The 17,264-nt window shown below is 38.3% G+C and overlaps 2 protein-coding genes across 5 annotated transcripts; one reads left to right on the top strand and one right to left on the bottom strand.

The window, feature by feature from the left end:
* Positions 1 to 128: 128 nt before the first annotated feature.
* On the top strand, positions 129 to 5,085 carry LOC111268792 (uncharacterized). Of its 3 annotated transcripts, none has more exons than XM_022847993.2 (2): positions 129 to 202; positions 3,485 to 5,085. In XM_022847993.2, the coding sequence occupies exon 2, from the start codon at positions 3,580 to 3,582 to the stop codon at positions 4,756 to 4,758; it is 1,179 nt and encodes a 392-aa protein (XP_022703728.1). In that variant the 5' UTR covers positions 129 to 202; positions 3,485 to 3,579; the 3' UTR covers positions 4,759 to 5,085. The 3 variants fall into 3 exon arrangements, with proteins under 3 accessions (XP_022703728.1, XP_022703726.1, XP_022703727.1); XM_022847991.2 differs by lacking the exon at positions 129 to 202 and adding an exon at positions 2,233 to 2,495; XM_022847992.2 differs by lacking the exon at positions 129 to 202 and adding an exon at positions 2,418 to 2,540.
* Positions 5,086 to 5,987: 902 nt separating this feature from the next.
* Positions 5,988 to 17,228, bottom strand: LOC111268791 (uncharacterized). 2 transcript variants are annotated; one of them, XM_022847989.2, is made up of 10 exons: positions 16,774 to 17,228; positions 15,151 to 15,317; positions 14,769 to 14,869; positions 13,871 to 14,023; positions 11,944 to 12,350; positions 11,296 to 11,566; positions 10,895 to 11,084; positions 10,158 to 10,530; positions 9,725 to 9,952; positions 5,988 to 6,704 (listed from the first exon to the last, which is right to left on the bottom strand). In XM_022847989.2, the coding sequence occupies exons 1-10, from the start codon at positions 17,226 to 17,228 to the stop codon at positions 6,551 to 6,553; spliced, it is 2,499 nt and encodes an 832-aa protein (XP_022703724.2). In that variant the 3' UTR covers positions 5,988 to 6,550. The 2 variants fall into 2 exon arrangements, with proteins under 2 accessions (XP_022703724.2, XP_022703725.1); XM_022847990.2 differs by lacking the exon at positions 16,774 to 17,228 and having other exon boundaries at positions 15,257 to 15,276.
* Positions 17,229 to 17,264: the final 36 nt, after the last annotated feature.

Here is a 17,264-nt window from a genome sequence, read left to right as displayed (position 1 = left end):
CTTCGAAAATGCGAAAAGCTCCAGTGAACTTGACACGTTCACAAGAGAGGAGACAAGAAAGGAGGAACAATTTTAGAGCAATCGATTCTATTAGATCTATCAATCGGAACTATTAAGAAGTGCAACAAGGTATCGTACATAAGATCTTTTAACGGTACGATCTGAATGTCATTACTATGCTTTTAGTGTCTTATCCAAGCAGGTAAGCTATGCTTGATTATCTGGAAAATATTAGTACGTCTTAGGTGGGTGTTTTTTTAGTTAGGAGTCAATTGTCATATGCTTTCCAGAAGCCTCTTCTGAGACTCTGTGCAATATGATACTTAATCTTTTCAATGGCAACATCTAATTAGCGTTCTTATATGACCTAATTTTATCATCTTTGCCCGATAAGAAGGCATGTTACCATTTTATTCGAATTTATTGTATATTTGCATTAGTTAACGTCAATACGAAGACTGAACTAGTAACTAAAGATGAAATATGTTAGTCGCTTGAAACGACACTTTGATTCGACCTTCTTTTAGATTCTTTAATCTTACTGTATAGGAGCGGAAAATTTGTTTGAATATTTTTTTTGTTATGTTGTTTTTATGAGTTTATGGTACAGGCAAGGTGTAAGGATTAATATTCTGTGTGTTTTAACTGGGCAGGTTGCTGCAATCGGCCAGGAATATGTCCAATAGTCATATAATACTGCGTAAGAAACGTTTACCGATCTCAAGTCTGATAAAAGCGATAGCATTAGTTCTGTCAATTTTAAGCCATTCGATATAATTGTTCGAATACTAATTATTTCTCATATTTGGATTGGCATGCTTTATGATAGATGATTTAGTTGTATTTAAATTTGTATTCATTGTGTTTCTTAGATGGCTAATAGGCTTCTCTGCTAAACTACGCTTTATTTTAGGGGTATCATTTTTTGTCGTTGATGCCTTGCAAAATAACCAATCACGTAGTGCGCACATAATGTTTATATTCCCTAGATAAGCTACCATATCATTTGAGTTACTTGGAAGGTTAAATCAACATTATCTCCCAATAAAGCCAATTCGTATAAAACGTAGGTGTTAGATTGATAAATTTTTATTGAAATAGATTTCTTATTAGTCAGCTAACGTTACATTAATATTTTTTGTAACGCTCTAAAACAAAGTTTCCCAGAAAAAAAGTTGATTATCGAGTAAGAGAAAAATAGAATGTTCAGGGGGTATTTTCAAACCCCATGTTACTTAATCTTCTGTTTGTTTTTTATATTACCCTCTTAACATCTTAAAGTAAGTGTTTAGACTTTTTTTATTTTAAGGTAAAACGTAATAATATATATTGTACAATAAAAAATTCAAAAATAAGTATGTCACATGATAAACTATTTACGAATAAAGTACCTGCAAGAATGTGTAGATTAGGAAAAAAGTTCTTCCTTCTTCCTAGAAAATACGTAAAAGTAAGAAATAGATAATTCATATTTTTTACGAGCATACTACCGTATCGAAGTCTACTCAATTAATATTATGACTACTTTGAAATCAAATTTTGTCACTTAATATAATTGTGCGCTTTTGTGTTATAGGCGTTCCATACGCAAGTCACTGTTCGTTATCTCCAAAAATTATGATACCCTTAAATACTTTATTTGTGCAAATTTTTTTTTATAGTGACCAGAATACAAAGAAGTCAAAAGAAAAATAGTGTCTCTTTTAGGCTTCACTACGTAGCAAACAACGCACCAAAATGACTACATATCTGAAAGTCACTACTTTGATATCTTATCACTCAGCATTTTGTATATCACCGACGCTCAAAAGATTTTAGCCTTTCGATGGCAAAGCCATATGCGCGTTCAAAAGTCGATTCTTTTCTGTCGATACCTTCCATATCATAATTGCATTACAGTGTGACCCTTTGAAACATTTTACAATCCCAAAACATGCAACAGTGGTGGGTGAACAGGTAGTAAAGTAGCCACATCTCTTTTCGGAGAGATCTATCCCTTATGTAGCTTAACTGAGCAAATTAAAAGTAAACTATAATAGATTTTAGACAAATCGCATTTCTAGGAGGCGGATCATTCTTATCAACGGAATCCGTTAGAATTAATGCAAAAGTATGGCACAATCTGCCGTAAGCTGGTGAAGAAGAACGAACTAAGCGTCCATACAATGGAGTTATAAAACACGCTTTGATATGTTTAGTTTTGTATATTACTTTATACACATGCAGACGCCAGGCGAGAGATCATCTGCACATTTGGAGACTCTTCGAGATCGTTGAGAAGACGTTGCAATCCTGCATGTAAAAGGACATTTTTAAGCGTAGTAAGATATAGCGCTAACATTTAGATTAAATGCTCGTTACCGGAGTTTAAACAACACATGTTATCTGTGAAATGGCCTCTGCTGCTACACCTATTTACCTTAGGAGACGCCGATCGTCACCACTTGTTCTAACTGAAGGCGATGCACTAAGCTTGCTACATGAAATTCGTCGCAGTAAGTCATAATGACAGAAGAATATTACGATGTTTTGTACATGAGGTATGAACAAAAATTTTAAATGGAACTCAGTCCACTCTACTTGGAATTATATAGATATATTTAAAAAAAATATACATATATGGTTTATGCAATGTAAAATAAACGATCAGATGAAGCCGTGCCCGAACCAACGCCAGCTCTGGTAGTAGTAAGACTAGTCTGTGTGGCATATATGGTGGAACTCAGACTGAAGCCACCTAAACGATGGTTTTGCGAGTGGCAATCAATTATTCAGATTCTATGTGTTGATTATATATATATATATATTCTATAAAGAACTTGAAAATTTCTTTGTTGGTTTTATCGTAATGAAAGTTGCATCCTATGTAATCTCCTTGAGTTCAGACGGACTGAATACTCACACAGGATGTGGTTATTGAGATTAGCTAGTAACGACTATTGCATATTTTTGTCACTTCAGCGACAATACGCGCTTCTTGTCTAATTTTATGTTTATATAGTGTTTAGAAAGGACACTACCTTAAGGTAGATTGATCAAACTTTCATGCAATTCCCTAAAATCGGTTTATACTGATATATATTTGACACAATACCAGCTCCATTTTTCGACAACATCAAAGTTTAAAAACGTATTGTTAGCTGTGCAGGATTCTTACGTCTCATCGCTTAAGACAATTATAGGCTTATTTTCGTCTTGTTTTCGAACACGTATACACGCAGAGCAAAAATAATAAAATAGACAGTGAATAATGTCCAGTATTAATAAGTGACCCTCAAAATTTCTTGTATGTGTATACATGAATGAAAATGGTAATTACCGATGGGTAGGCAGATTCTTAGGGAGCCTACATTAACGGCGATGAAATCTCGTGTGCTATTAAATGGCAATGCTCAGAAGATATAGTATAAATATATGGCATTCAAGCTTGATTATCTGCTAATAATTTTTCGTTTTTATGCTGTACCCGTTGTGATTTCGTCAGGTTTGTCTGACAAATTACGGCCCGAAAATATTTCAGACGTAGTAAACTTCCTTGAAATTCTACGATCAAGTCTAAAAAACCCTGATAACGTCGGCATGATCCTTCGAGCCGACTTTCTACCACTGCTAGAGGAATGTCTCACCCACGAAGACGCCCACATACGACGGAGCGCTGTGTGGACTTTGTGTTTTGTAACTAGGAACGATCCTGAGCTGAGAGGACACTTTATAAAGTACATAACAAGGATTGTCCACTTCCTTGAAATCGAGTTAACTGACCGATGTTTTCAAGCGGACTGCCTAAAGCTTCTCGCCAATTTTGCAGGCGATAGCGCGAAAGGACGCGACTCACTCCTGGAAGAGGTCTCATGCCCCGATTCATTGCTAGACCTCATCAACAAAATACTGCACCCTCAGCTGCTTCAGGAAATTGCTTATTTAATGCGCTGCATAACGGAACACGGTCCCCATAGTTCTGGTCTTGCTTTAAGGGACGCTGTATTTACAATACTAAACTGTATACTAGCCCTCGACACAAATTGTGACTGCTGGGTAATAAAAAACGTCTGCCGAGCTTTTCTAAACGTTCTACGCTTCCCGACATCAGACACCATTCAGATGGTGAAAGCAAATAATGTAGTACGTAAACTGATTTGGCACAGTACGCACGCCCAGTCCGACATGAAATGTACAAGGTTGTGTTTTGCGACTGTAATACAGCTAATAGTCATTCTGTTTCACGGAGATAACGATACGTGTCAGGAGTTCATAGATCAAGGCGCATTACGTGTTCTATCGATAGTTGTGGAAGAGGATCGAAGTGAACTTTTCTATCATATATGCGTCGCTATCGCTAATGTATTTGCATGCGATCCGCCTCAGATCCAATGTGCGATCGATAACATGTTGCTGACAGAGGTTATTCGCCAGCTGGAACACGGCGACCTGAGAATTCAGCGCGAAGCAGGTTTCGCACTTGGTAGCTTCTTAGACGGTGCTCACAAGGAACAAGTCCTGCAGGCTTTTGAGCAGGGATTGGTACCGCCACTAATCCAGCAGCTACAATCTTACGACCCCGAAACCGTTTATGACACGCTTGTATCTTTGTTCAAGCTCATGTATCATGCAATCGAATTAAAGAGGGATGAGGAATTCCTACAGGAAATGATTGAGTTCGACATTAAAACGCATATAGAGGCCTTAGGCAACGACAGAAATGAAACCATTGCATGGTTGGCTAAACATTTTAGTTATCATTTCCTCCTCTCCAATTAAGTTATTCTGTATCACCAGAATAGGATGGATTAGAGGACCAGAAAGATAGTTTAATCATATTACCTTGCCTTTATATCTCTATGCCAATAACCATGGAAAATATCAACAGCTTCAAACACATCGACTCAACAACTAAATACTTGTGAATGAATAGTAAAAGAAGGCTCGCTTATTCTGGGAATATCTAACGTTACATCTATTGTCGCATTATGCAGAAAAATACTAATATTGCTTCTTCAATATGTATATTCGAAACACATACATGAGACATGACATGGTGTGTATAATGATGTAGAATGAAAATAAAGTGGTAGAGAATAACATTAAGATGGTGGAGTTGATCAGTTTTTAGAAATACCGTTAACCTTTTCGAGCCTTGGCGCCCACCATGGCTAGACCCGTAACTAAAAGACTTTGTTAAGTTCTCTGCTTTTCACGACTTCGCAATGAGTAGTCTGACCCTATTGCAAAAGCGTTAAGACATTTCAGTAGAGCTTCCGCGGAAACACCTATTCTAGGCATGACGAGTTTGAGGCAGTGTCTTTAGCTTGACAATTTTGTTTCCCCGGTTCCTTGGCGTCACGTTTTCCCAATTTAAATTCCACCTTACTTAGTTTTATATATGTATTACGCATTTCCCATAATAAGCAAGATCCTATCAAAAATTTGCTATTAGAACACAATTTGACGTCGCATAATCTTTTAACTCGCAAAACCTTTACCTTACGGAGTGTTTTTTTTATGCTCATCAATATAGTGTAGGAACTTTTGCACTTACACGAAATTCATCATGGAATTACAAAGGTGCCACTTTTACTTTTAAGTCAGCTATAGTGATTGCAACAATGTATAGAATAACAATGGAACGACGCCGCAATTTCTGTTGATGCTGTTTCTGAATTCGAAGTCTGTCGGAGCTGGTAGGAGTTTTACCGGAGTATAACAACACCTACTGTTACGTAATCGTGAACATATTGGCGGAAAGGTCTAAGCATTTGTAACGATCATGAGTTTTGTCTAAACCGAACTAAAAGCTTACTCGTTAGAAGACATTGTGTTTAATTAACTGAGATTCTAGAAACAGTTTTATAACAAATGTTTCAAATGTTTGATCTGTAGGTTAGAATACCGAAAGTTTTTTTGTGCTGCTCGTTCAGCTGGTTTCATATCTATGGATAACGTGTCCACCCTATGACTATTGTGAAGATTAAATAAAGAATACAGCTGAATCGCTATTTCTCGTCGTTATTTATTATTAGTATTATTAGCATTTTTTCTCTTCTTCTCATTGTTACTATGTTATTTACAAAAACAATACTTACAAAGCTTTCCGTCGATAAATATGAGTCTGCAGCTCGATTACTAAAAACATCTACCGCAACAGTCGATGAGGGTCTCAAATGAAAGATTGGCTCGCCTTACAGTAAACGAATATTGTGGGGCCTACATTTTGTTCAAGGGACCATTTTCAATGTATTTTCCGCAGAACGAAACAGAATAACATGATTAAATGTAAATTGAAATGTAAATCCCTGACATTGGTATAACAACTATTAACGATAATACGATTCCAAACTGCATCGGATCCCGGTTGTTTTCACTTACATTCTACAATTAGTTACAAGCGGAGAATTTCGACTGTTCTAGTCCACTCAGTCGAACTTTGTCTCAATAACAATATATAATGAGAAATAACATTATTTTGGCTTGGCAGTAAGTTCGCCACGATTTGCCTATCTGTTTTTTGATAAAACAGGCACTAATCTTATTGACACCCACTGCTCTAGTTTACCTAACTCTTAGTATTCTCTGTTCTTTTCACTGACAATTCCTGCAGCTTGCACATACTCTGCAGGGAATCGGGCGCAGGATCTCTTCCGCGGAATCTTCGAAATGCTTCAATTGGTGGTACACACCCACCGTCAACAAGCATGACGTCCCGAAATCTGTGAAATAAGCGAAACTGTAAAGTCGATAATAGTATCGTATTATATCGTAGAATAGTACTGTATTACATTGTCAACGTTTATAATGATTATCGTGATGAGGTAATAAGCGCGGGGCGCTCTTTTTAAGGCGCGGGATGCATATTTAATTTCTATTGCTTTGTTATCTAACGTTTTGTTTGTTGACGATCAAAAGCATTGTATTATATTAGAAATATATCCCTTATCTTATAAGATAATTGTCATTCTTTCGTCTAAATTACAAAATTTTGTCTTAAGGTAAAGCTCTGAGGATAGGATTATGGACGGCAAAAACGGTATTTTGATACCTAATCTATCTAATATTTTGTCTACTGTTAGGAGATGAAGAGGACGATCCGCGAAATATACTCTGCGTGCAACAAAATCTACGTAGCTGAAGTCGAAGGCATTTTCGAATCTGCAGGGAACGATAACAAGAGTCTTATAAAGCAAAGAAATCAGCCAGCTTTCTAATGGTATATAACAATCAGCCATTAGAAATTAAAGAAATGATTATTAGGTTGTTACAAGCGGATCCGGCGGACTTTGATATTCAATAACTCTTAAACTAGTTGGGCTAGAATAATTATTTTTGTAATACTCTCTTTGCGTTTCGACAGCTTTTGAATAGCCGTATATCGCGCTCTCATACGTAATTTCTCTATCTACCAATGAAATATGTTTGCCCATTAATTTCCCTTTTTGGGGCATGGAAAGTTTCGTAATCATACGGACCTAAAACGGGAGAATGAGCGGGTTGAAGGGAATTTTGCATATTCCTTTGCTTAATCCAACAAGAAGGTAAGGAATGGCATTATCATCAAGTAACCAAGCTGCGTGCTTTTAATTAAAAATTCTTAAGTCTCCTGAAAAACTCGACACAGCGGGCTACATTTATTGTTTCATTTTCGGTGACTATCTCATAATAACGGGTGCAATTGCAACTACCACCATTTATTTACATCCGAAACTATTCGACAGTGGCACCAAACTCGATTTCCCTCCGCTTGATCCCCCCGGCTGGTACTAAAGATTAAACCACCGGCGATCGTATGATCCCGGCGGGTTTTTTGCTAACTGAAGTTCCGCAAATTGCACCACGCGCATGTCCAACTGGCTTGGGGCCTATTCACGGGAACTTATTTTTCACTCAGTTTCCGCAGTCTCGGTGTTTAAGTTATCTGTCTGTAACTCGTTGGGTGATATGCCAATTCTAGCCGCCAAAGACCTCAGATTCCAAGCTCTGCTTTCGTTTTCAGCCACCTCGATTGCTGCAATGCGTTATTGTCTTTCAAGTTCCAACATCTGGTTATTTTCTCGCTAGTCTTCAACACTCTAAGCTTCGCTCTTGAAATATTTGCATCGTTCACGTACTGTGCTTTCGCTCAGGGCCTCCTTGCCTGGATAAATAAATAGACACACCCTGGATAAATTTTCGCACTGCTTTAGCCTTCGAATGTCAAACACTTAACCACTGAGCGTTGGTCTCCCAAACTAAAAGATGGTTTTCCTTCCAAGTCGATTTCTCTTGAAGCGAAATCAACCGGTTTTTACTAAAGTTTCTAGAATGCCAAAGTACCCTCATGCTACCCCTGCATAGCTCCAGATTTTAAAGTCCGCCGGATTTGCTTGTAACAGTTTAACATTAGATTAGGTAAAACGTTCCTGTTTGAACCATTAGATGGCGGTAACGTCACATGCACTGATCGTGTTCCGCTGGAGCTCTCTATGATGATTGATTTGACAGTTCGGCGTCCGCCCTGGCGTTTAAAATGATGACTCCGTGTGTTCAGCCATGATGCTCGAAAAGATGCATATAAGACATTGTCTTCTACACTGTTGTCATGTTCGAGAAGATGCTGTTGATACAAAAAAAATATTTCCAAAGCCAGTAAAGGCATCGATTTCCTTTTCATCCCGCATTTTAACTTCCAATGAAATCAAATGTAGCATCGTCATCTTGTATATAATCGGCATAGTGTTCTGTATAAAACACGTAAGGCGGTTCGGTGATAAAAGAACCCGCGAGAAATTTATCCTTTTGCTTCAAACGCTCAAATGGTTCATCAACACTACTTGGTCACTCATTTTTCGCCGTCATTGTTCTAACTCAGAGTATCATAGCACTTTCTAGTTTACCTATATAATTTTTATCTGTAATTAACGTGCAATAAGCGCTACCGCTTGCTAATTCTGGTGTAATCGCTTTCGAACTAAAGATTTTCGCTCGAACGACAAATCACGTATCAGGCCGTCACAAGAAGTAAACGACTACGAAACGCAGGCACCACTTAAGCAGATTGCTGCACAGTCAACCTCAAAGCCCTCTATATGTCTCAGATGATTGTCGTGAATCGTTTTCATGCGTTAGAAGAGGTCAAAAAGGAAAAAAAAGTGAACTGTTATAAACTCAATGAAAATGACCAAAAACACGTTTGAAAATATGTGTTTCGTTGCTTGCATGACGTTAACAAGAAGTTGTTTCTATAGAAGATCGTTATTGGTTATAAACAACTGATCTTTTTGCACGATTTCTATACAGGTTCGACGTCACAGAGAAATAATGAAGGTTAAAAGTTGCACTTCTGCCTATAATGAAATGAGAAGGTAGTAATACTAAGTTATTTAACTCGGCGAGTGTCACCAAACTTTCTACCAGACTGTTACCGGACATCATATATTGCCTACCAGAAAAATGGGCGAAAGTAGTAGAAAGCAAAAAACACTACTTAACTAATGTGTTCATTTGTTTGAAAGTTATAAATAAAAGAAATAACTGTGACTTCCACTCAACTTAATAAACGAAGAAAAGACCTATTCGTATAGCAACAAACTGCATTTGAATTAACGGAATTTTTCACATTAAATTTGTACAGTCAGCTCTAAAATGAGGTACCACATAATAGATACTGTTTGGATTACTCAACCTAAAAAATTAGCAAATTATTATATTTTAAGCGTGTATTGTCATCAATTAAAGCGGTAAGCTATTGACTAACCTTCGGGCAACCTTGGCGATATCAGCATCATTTTGACATTCGTGCATAGCATGAAACACTTCTGCAGCAATCATACGACTCCATATTTTAGAATAGTAACCAGCTGCTAGGGGTCCGGAGATGATTTCACTGAACGAACAGACGTGAAACACGTCGTGCTGATGTTTTGGAAAGGCTGTGATAAGATGAGGCCTAAGCCGATTTACCACATCTTGCCAGTAATCGTCACTGGAAGTGATGAACAGAAATTCGGGAAAGCGTTAGGCCTAAGTTCTAAAACACATATTTGTACAATATTCCACAAATGATTCGGGGATAAACACGCATTTGGTATATTTTCAGGTTTATTGCTACCCTGGTATATACTCCATACCTCTACCAAGTATGCTTAGTTTGTCGTTTAAAAGTTAATGACAGCAACTTCACTTCATACCTGGAATAGAGCTCTAAATCAAGAAGGCTCAAGTAGATTTCGTGTTGGAGGTCAACGGCACCCATATGTAATCGACTATCAACAATTTTGCTGTGGTACTCATCGGTGAGCGCTTCTTCAGCCGAAAGCATCTGTGCAAAACGTTTATCAAGTAAGAGCATGTCGAACAAGTCCGGTACCATATGGCCAATATCCCATGGTAAATTGGCAATTCCCGAAACATCTATATAGCGTGCTCGGGACACGGTATGCTGGAGAGCGTGCCCTAGGTTTTTGAGAAGATCACTTAGTTCTGAAAGACTAACAGATGTTCGGTCGTGTAAATTCATCACGATGGACACTAGCGGAGATGTATTTGTCGTCACACAGCGGGCTGAAGAGTTCATAAATGAAACAAACGAAATTAAAAGAAAATTAGCATTACGAAGTCCCTGTTAGATATTGATCTTTTTATTTCTTCAGTCATGTCAGTCAGTATACGCAAATTGTGGAGCTCGAGTCTAGCCCTAGAAACCTACAATGCTTGCTCTGACTGAACAGTTTACACTGCCGGTAGTACATACTCAGTTTCTATTTACGCTTAAGGAAAGTGAGTTTGCTTTAATTGTAGCTCCGCGCCGTTTCTGATATACTCTTAACATCATATGCAAAATTTTACCGTTCAAGTTCATATCTTATATGAGAATATTTAGTCGAATCTTATTAGACCCGATTTAAGCGAATGAGAAGCTGCTCACTTTTTAGTCTCTGGCACCAGCTTCCTGGGTATTTATCGCCTCTAGTTGGCAAGTCCATGAGGATTGTTCCCACCATGGCGCTGTCAACAGCAACCTCGAACATTTTCACGTCAGGAGCCCATAGGGGTTCTTTCGATTGCACCTCGCGCATTTCGATACCAAAAAACTTTTCTACGAAATTGCATAGCCCCTGTAAAGTTATGTATATTCTTTCAATCCCTTAAATATGCACAGTAGTCAGACTAGCGGCCTAATACACACACTCACAGATATAGAAATACATGCGAACATCTATGATAATGTTTAGGGGGGCTATGGTTGCAGGAATGGTCACATTTCTCTTTCTCTCTCTTTCGCTCTATATATATATATATATATATATATATAACTGATCGACTTGCCTGAAGAACTGCCTCTAAAGGAAATAGTTGTCTCATATCATTTTCGTCGATAGCCAGATGAGCTTGCCGATACCTCCGCCGCCAATATGGAAGATCCCAACGCTCGAGTGTCGCCTTAAAGCCCTTTTCAGCACAAAAAGCCTGTAGCCCCCTAATATGCTCCTTTGCCACGGGATCGATTTTTTTGGATAGGTCTATGAGAGTTTTTACGATATGCTCGACGGATGGCGCCATCTTCGTTGCAGTTGCTTTTTCGGCGTACGTTTTGTACCTACAATGGTTGTAAATAGCTTTCAATGCGAATAACTTTAACGAAGTACCGTTGTAGACGGAACCACAAAGCATGGGAAATAATTGAGTACCAAAGCTGTAGTAACGACAATAGTACTTTAACGGTTGTAACGACCACTCATTCAATAACCGAAATTAATACATTTTCTTTAAGGACGTACACGTTTTTAATTAACCTCTGATTTTTATCATTACTATGTACCTTGGCTTATGTATACTTATGTATATTGATAACAACCGAAGTTTACTCGCCTAGCCTTTGTCAATTCTGCCATCAAATTTGACGGACAATAGGATATGTAGATGAAATACTCATCATTTAGTATTTTTTTTTAATTAAGTATTTCAAATACTTACCCGAATGCCCTTGCCTCTTGTTTTCTAGCGCAACGAATTTCCTCAATATGAATCGAGTTGTTCCATGCCATATTCGTAAAAGACGCCCTAATCGAGGCGGCCGTGTAAAGATTTTGACGGTGACGTCTGTCGCTGCAATAGGCCATAAATGCCGAGTACTGGGGTTCGTGCAGTGTTACAAGAAAACCATTCTGGGTGGAAAAGTGCTGCCGAAGGTTCTCGGGGAACGTCTTGATAATGTCCCCATCAAGTGGCTGTTTGAATGCGTTCGTCGCCTGCGCTAATTTATTCTCAAATGTTGCTCCTTGACGCCGTATCGTGTCCGCTGTCTCTTTCAGGATTTGCTTATTATTGTAATCGAGATCCAGACCCATTAACTTGAAGCTGGTACAGTATTTTCGAATAACCTATACGGAACGTATTTACGCTCATAAGTTTGGTGCTCGATGAATATTTTTAATGTATCCACAAGAATTTAGAACGCGCCTCTATGGATAACCTAAACTAGGCGTAGTGCCTGAGCCTTGATTAACTCAATAAGGTTTTAAGAGCAATTGCTGTTTTCAAACTTGAATATATCAATATAGATGATTACGGTTTTCTTTTGCGAGTGCAAATTTGACTGAAAAAATTCCTTAGTGATGAACGTGCCAAGTGGAAAAAAGCGCATTTTCCCTACTTTCTAGACTATACATTTCATTCCGGGCCGAAACACCCCGGGACATTTAGCTTGTGTACGAGACAGAAAAAAAAGATACAAACACTGCTTAAAAGTGGTTTTCCAGGTTTAAAGACGGTATCAAGATTCTAAAGGATGCTCTCTGGCTGATCGTTTCAGTTTGATGATGACCATCTAAACGCACTTTGAGAAGATCGGTCGTGGTTCCAAGACTTGTTACCCACCTCAAATCCCTTGGGTTTACATAGAAATTTGAGTATTTCGAGAACAATTTAAATTCAACAAGAAATCAATTTAACGCTGCATTTCGGCATATCACACGATGTCGAGCGTAACCACAATAACCGATTTTTGCACAGAATTGTGTGTCAACATTAGGAGCATTTCTGACAGGTGGCGCCAGAAACGAAGCCAAGGCCTAGACTCCAATCAGGTATTCACCTAAAAAGGTACTTGAAATTTGATGTGACGGCAACGACTGAGAATTGCTCCTTTTGGACCAAAAAGTTCGTCGGTACTTTTATTTGCACTAATTACACTAAATCAAGCAAAAGGCAATTTGACAGGCGAGCTGCCGCTGAATGACACACAGGGCCGCATATGGCGTACATGATCGAATGGGAAATTTTGTTAGATCACACATATTTGCCGGACCTTGTGCTGACGGAGGTTCGCCTTTTCGTTCACTTTACAATTATCCTCGCAGATTTACCTTCGACATAGGTCAGCAATTTAAAAGTTGGCTGAAAAACTGCTTCTTATTCTCTCCCTTCTGGCGAGAGGGTATCAGTTAAATAATGGGGTTTGTAGGAGAAAGTCGTGAACAGTGACGGGGGATAAGTAACATAATTAGTACACAGGAAACTTTCCAAACAGCTCGATTGCAAGATATATTTTATTGTTGCCAAGCGTATATTATTTTTGGCTATTTCAGTTGAAATGAATTACTTATCGTTACGGTATACTAGCCAACCAGCTACAGGTTCATATGCTTCATTTTTATAAGTAAAATGAAAAACATCACATCCCACCAATCCTAAAACAATTTTGATTAAGGCTGTATGTTGTGGATTGTCATGTTGTTAAATTGTCAAAAATGGCTTTACAACTTTTAGCAAACAGTTTACTATATAAAACTCTTAAGAGTATGGGAGACCTAAGAATAGATCTTAAAACAATAATTGATTGATTTTTGTTTCACTGAAAAATCTCTTTCTTACACTGAAAAATCCAAATCAAAAGATATACCTGCTGCTGATCGTCATCAAATTTCTCTAGATCGTCGTGGAAATCTTTGACAACTCTATAGATTTGAGAAGAGTTGAACCTCCTTGCATTGGCTTGTTCTGCCCTTCGGTGCAGTTTCTCATAAGCCTTAGCTATATCGTTGTCATTACGAACCTGCAATTAAAGGTAGAGTAGTTATAGATAAATATTTGCGTAGCTAGAAACTATAATAACACACTATTGATAGAATAATTATAATAATAATATATAATAATAAAGTTATATAGTTTTAGAAATCAGCGTTTCAAATATAACAGGATACATTAAGTAAAATGCACATTCCAACTATAGTAGGAAGTAGCTGTGATTCATGGGCACATAGATATATTCTATATATATAAAATAAAATCTTATGAGTGTCATATCTTAAAAAGTAAGGCATAGTAATCTTTGTCTTATATCAAAATCCTATCTATGACAAATAAACCTAAAGAGGTCCGTATTTTTGTGCATGTCGTTTTCTCTCTTTCTGGAATACAGCAAAAACAGGCCGAAACATATAAGCGAAAAGACAATTCAAGCATAAAGCATAAAAACATAAAGCACCTACCCAAAAATAGTAGCAGCTCAAGTTAATTATATTTCAGTAATCATAGCAGTTCGGAGCAACAATATTATCGCTCCTAAAAGGTACTTCTGCATACATCCTTGAAATTTACTGTACAAAGGAAAACATCCTTGAAAAATGGTTTATTTATATTATACGCCTGATACGTTCTGCATGAAATTATGCAAACCTCACGTTTTCCTTAGCGATTTTGAATATATATGCTCAGTTTTATACCGCAATCTTCAACAAGGCAAGAAAAATCGCAAACGTAAAAGACCACGAAGTTCGAAGTGAAGTACAGCCACCTACCAAGAGAAGATTTCTTACGGACATCCATGCCGACTCCATCGGTGAAAGGAGTTTCTCAATAGGCTCAAAGACAGACTTGAATGTTTTTGGGTGATTAGGATCTGTAAAAAATGCGCATCACTTACTTGTTCTACAACTATGGTTGCAACGTGCACCGGCGATCGAAATATAAAGTACTATCATTACAGCTGACAAAACAAAGCGCTGACTCAGTCGAGGGCGCCAAGAGATGTAAGGCTCGACGAGGTGAAGAAGTGATATAACAAACTAGGTACCCGAATACAATTCATGTGTAGGACAGATTACCTAATGTTTCGTGATTTTAGATCTGTAATTGTAAAGAGCAATTGGAAAAATTTTTACTTGGCACATGTTCGTCTACCTTCTAATTGCTCTTCAATCTGACATAATCCGCTTTCGTATTCAATAAAGAGCTTCCCGACAGCTCTAAACGCGGATTCAGCTGTTATATCGTTGTACTGTGGTACCTTATCCGTCACGCGGAGCAAGCTGTTGGTTTCTGCTGTATCATCCGGAATTTCTGGAAGGCTACAAAGAACACAGCAGTTTCCTTTGAGACGCTTTCAAGAGCCACAACCGATCCGTAGAAAAGCATCATCACCTTATCTAATCAACGATTTTGCTACGGGCTACAAACAAGCTGTTCAATAGCTGCGTTGCGTCGTCCGCTTGCTAACAATAAACATACGTTCACACTATACCGTTTGCTAAGGCAGTGAGAATTTCCGACGAAACGTTGACGCAGTAAAGGGATGTACGAGGGGTCGGAGCTTTTGGACTGACTATGACTCATAAAAGTCGTGCAGTTCCTTTGATCACAATTAGAAATTACTGTTCATCACCAATCATCAGTCAAAAACGAGAATCAGTGACTTTTGGACGTTGTGATAAAATCGCACGTTATCATTATTGAGGACTACGGATACGCTGCTACGCCGCTATGGAAGAGGGACTCTCGGAATATATTTTACATTCGACAGGTCATCTAACGGTCTTGTTTGTCAGTAAAGATATAATGTAATAAAAATATGGCCACGCTGTATGCGTTGTCGCTTTGTAAGGAAACTATAATTTAATAGAATTCAATAAAGCAAGAATTAAGTTCTAGGATTCCTTGAAAATTCTATAAAAATGTGTCGATATTCATGCACGAGTTACGCAGGCAGTATATGCCAATAGTGTGGGAATCATAATAGGTAAATCCGATATATATTCTGTACATGGAAAGCCAGCAGTGTTAGCAAAAGTAATGGTTGCGACAGTACCCCCATAAATACAGATGTATTGAGCATGATATTAGCTTTTTCCTGTAACCAAAGTTGACTCTAACATAAATCATTAGATCTTAGCTGTTACTTTTTTGTAAAAGCGAGTCCATTGCTATCGCCACTGGACGTTAAAAACTCTAGTATTCTGCAAAACTAAATGATATTTGAAACGTAATTTCTCTAAATGAAGAAGCAGAAAAACACGCTTGTCACACAGACGTTTCTCAACTGAATCTCTCATCCTGTGATTTAGTTGTTAATTAATCACAAATTGTCCCCATTACATTTGTTCCACCTAAACATACACCTAGATTTCTGTGTACAAATATAGATACATTACGTTATGTAGCAATTTCCTGTATAATGTAAAGGTAAGTTTGCATGATTTGATGATGAACCTATGCATTCTAAAGAATAGACATTGATTCGCTGTTCTAGTGTAAGCGTCTGCCTTTCAGCGGGCTTTGAAGACATCAACGGGTAAATCATTCCTGTAATGATAAACATATAATTACAGCATTGCTAAGGACGTTCACGGTATTGGTATCTAAAATGACACTCTTCGGTATTTCGTCTGGGGTGACCGGTACACTATTATCGCAGATGTCTGAATAAGAGCAAACTATGCGAACGCTGTATAATTCGGACCGCGCAGAGAGAATCGTTGCAGAGGAACGACAGGATGGAGAAACCTATAATACCTTCACTGTACTCACAGGATAAAGTAACCATGCGAGGGAAGATTTCGGCAGCACTGAAATGTGAGCGGTGTAAATCTTGTAGTTGCCTTTCGAAGGCCCAGTCCGCGTAAAAGACTGCTGGACATTCCGATTAATTGTGGCCGGGCAATCCGAACAGCACGCGCAAAGAACAGCCGCTCGCGGACTAGATACTGTGCGATCAACGCAGGTAGACAGATACACGCGGTTATTAAACGGTAGAAAAATGCAGTGGATGCGGAAAATACACGTTGGGGGCTTTTTCTTGTTTGTCTCCGGTTACGTTCCGGTTGCAACACTGGCGACGCCAGGAGACGGCATGTGCAGTGCGAGTATCGACACTCACCTGCCTCATGGATGTTGTTCTGGGGTAGCGTTGCCGAATACTTGAACCCTCGCATAGCTCTTCCCATTTTTGGGAGAGGGCAGAGCTGGCCAATATCCATAATCATAATAATAATCCAGATGATACCCAAACGACTAATCTA

The sequence above is a fragment of the Varroa jacobsoni genome, unplaced genomic scaffold, assembly GCF_002532875.2.
Source record: "Varroa jacobsoni isolate VJ856 unplaced genomic scaffold, vjacob_1.0 scaffold_1320, whole genome shotgun sequence".
Classification (NCBI taxonomy): Eukaryota; Metazoa; Arthropoda; class Arachnida; order Mesostigmata; family Varroidae; genus Varroa; species Varroa jacobsoni.
Note: the sequence above shows the minus strand (reverse complement) of the source record. Positions and strands in the feature narration are given on the sequence as shown.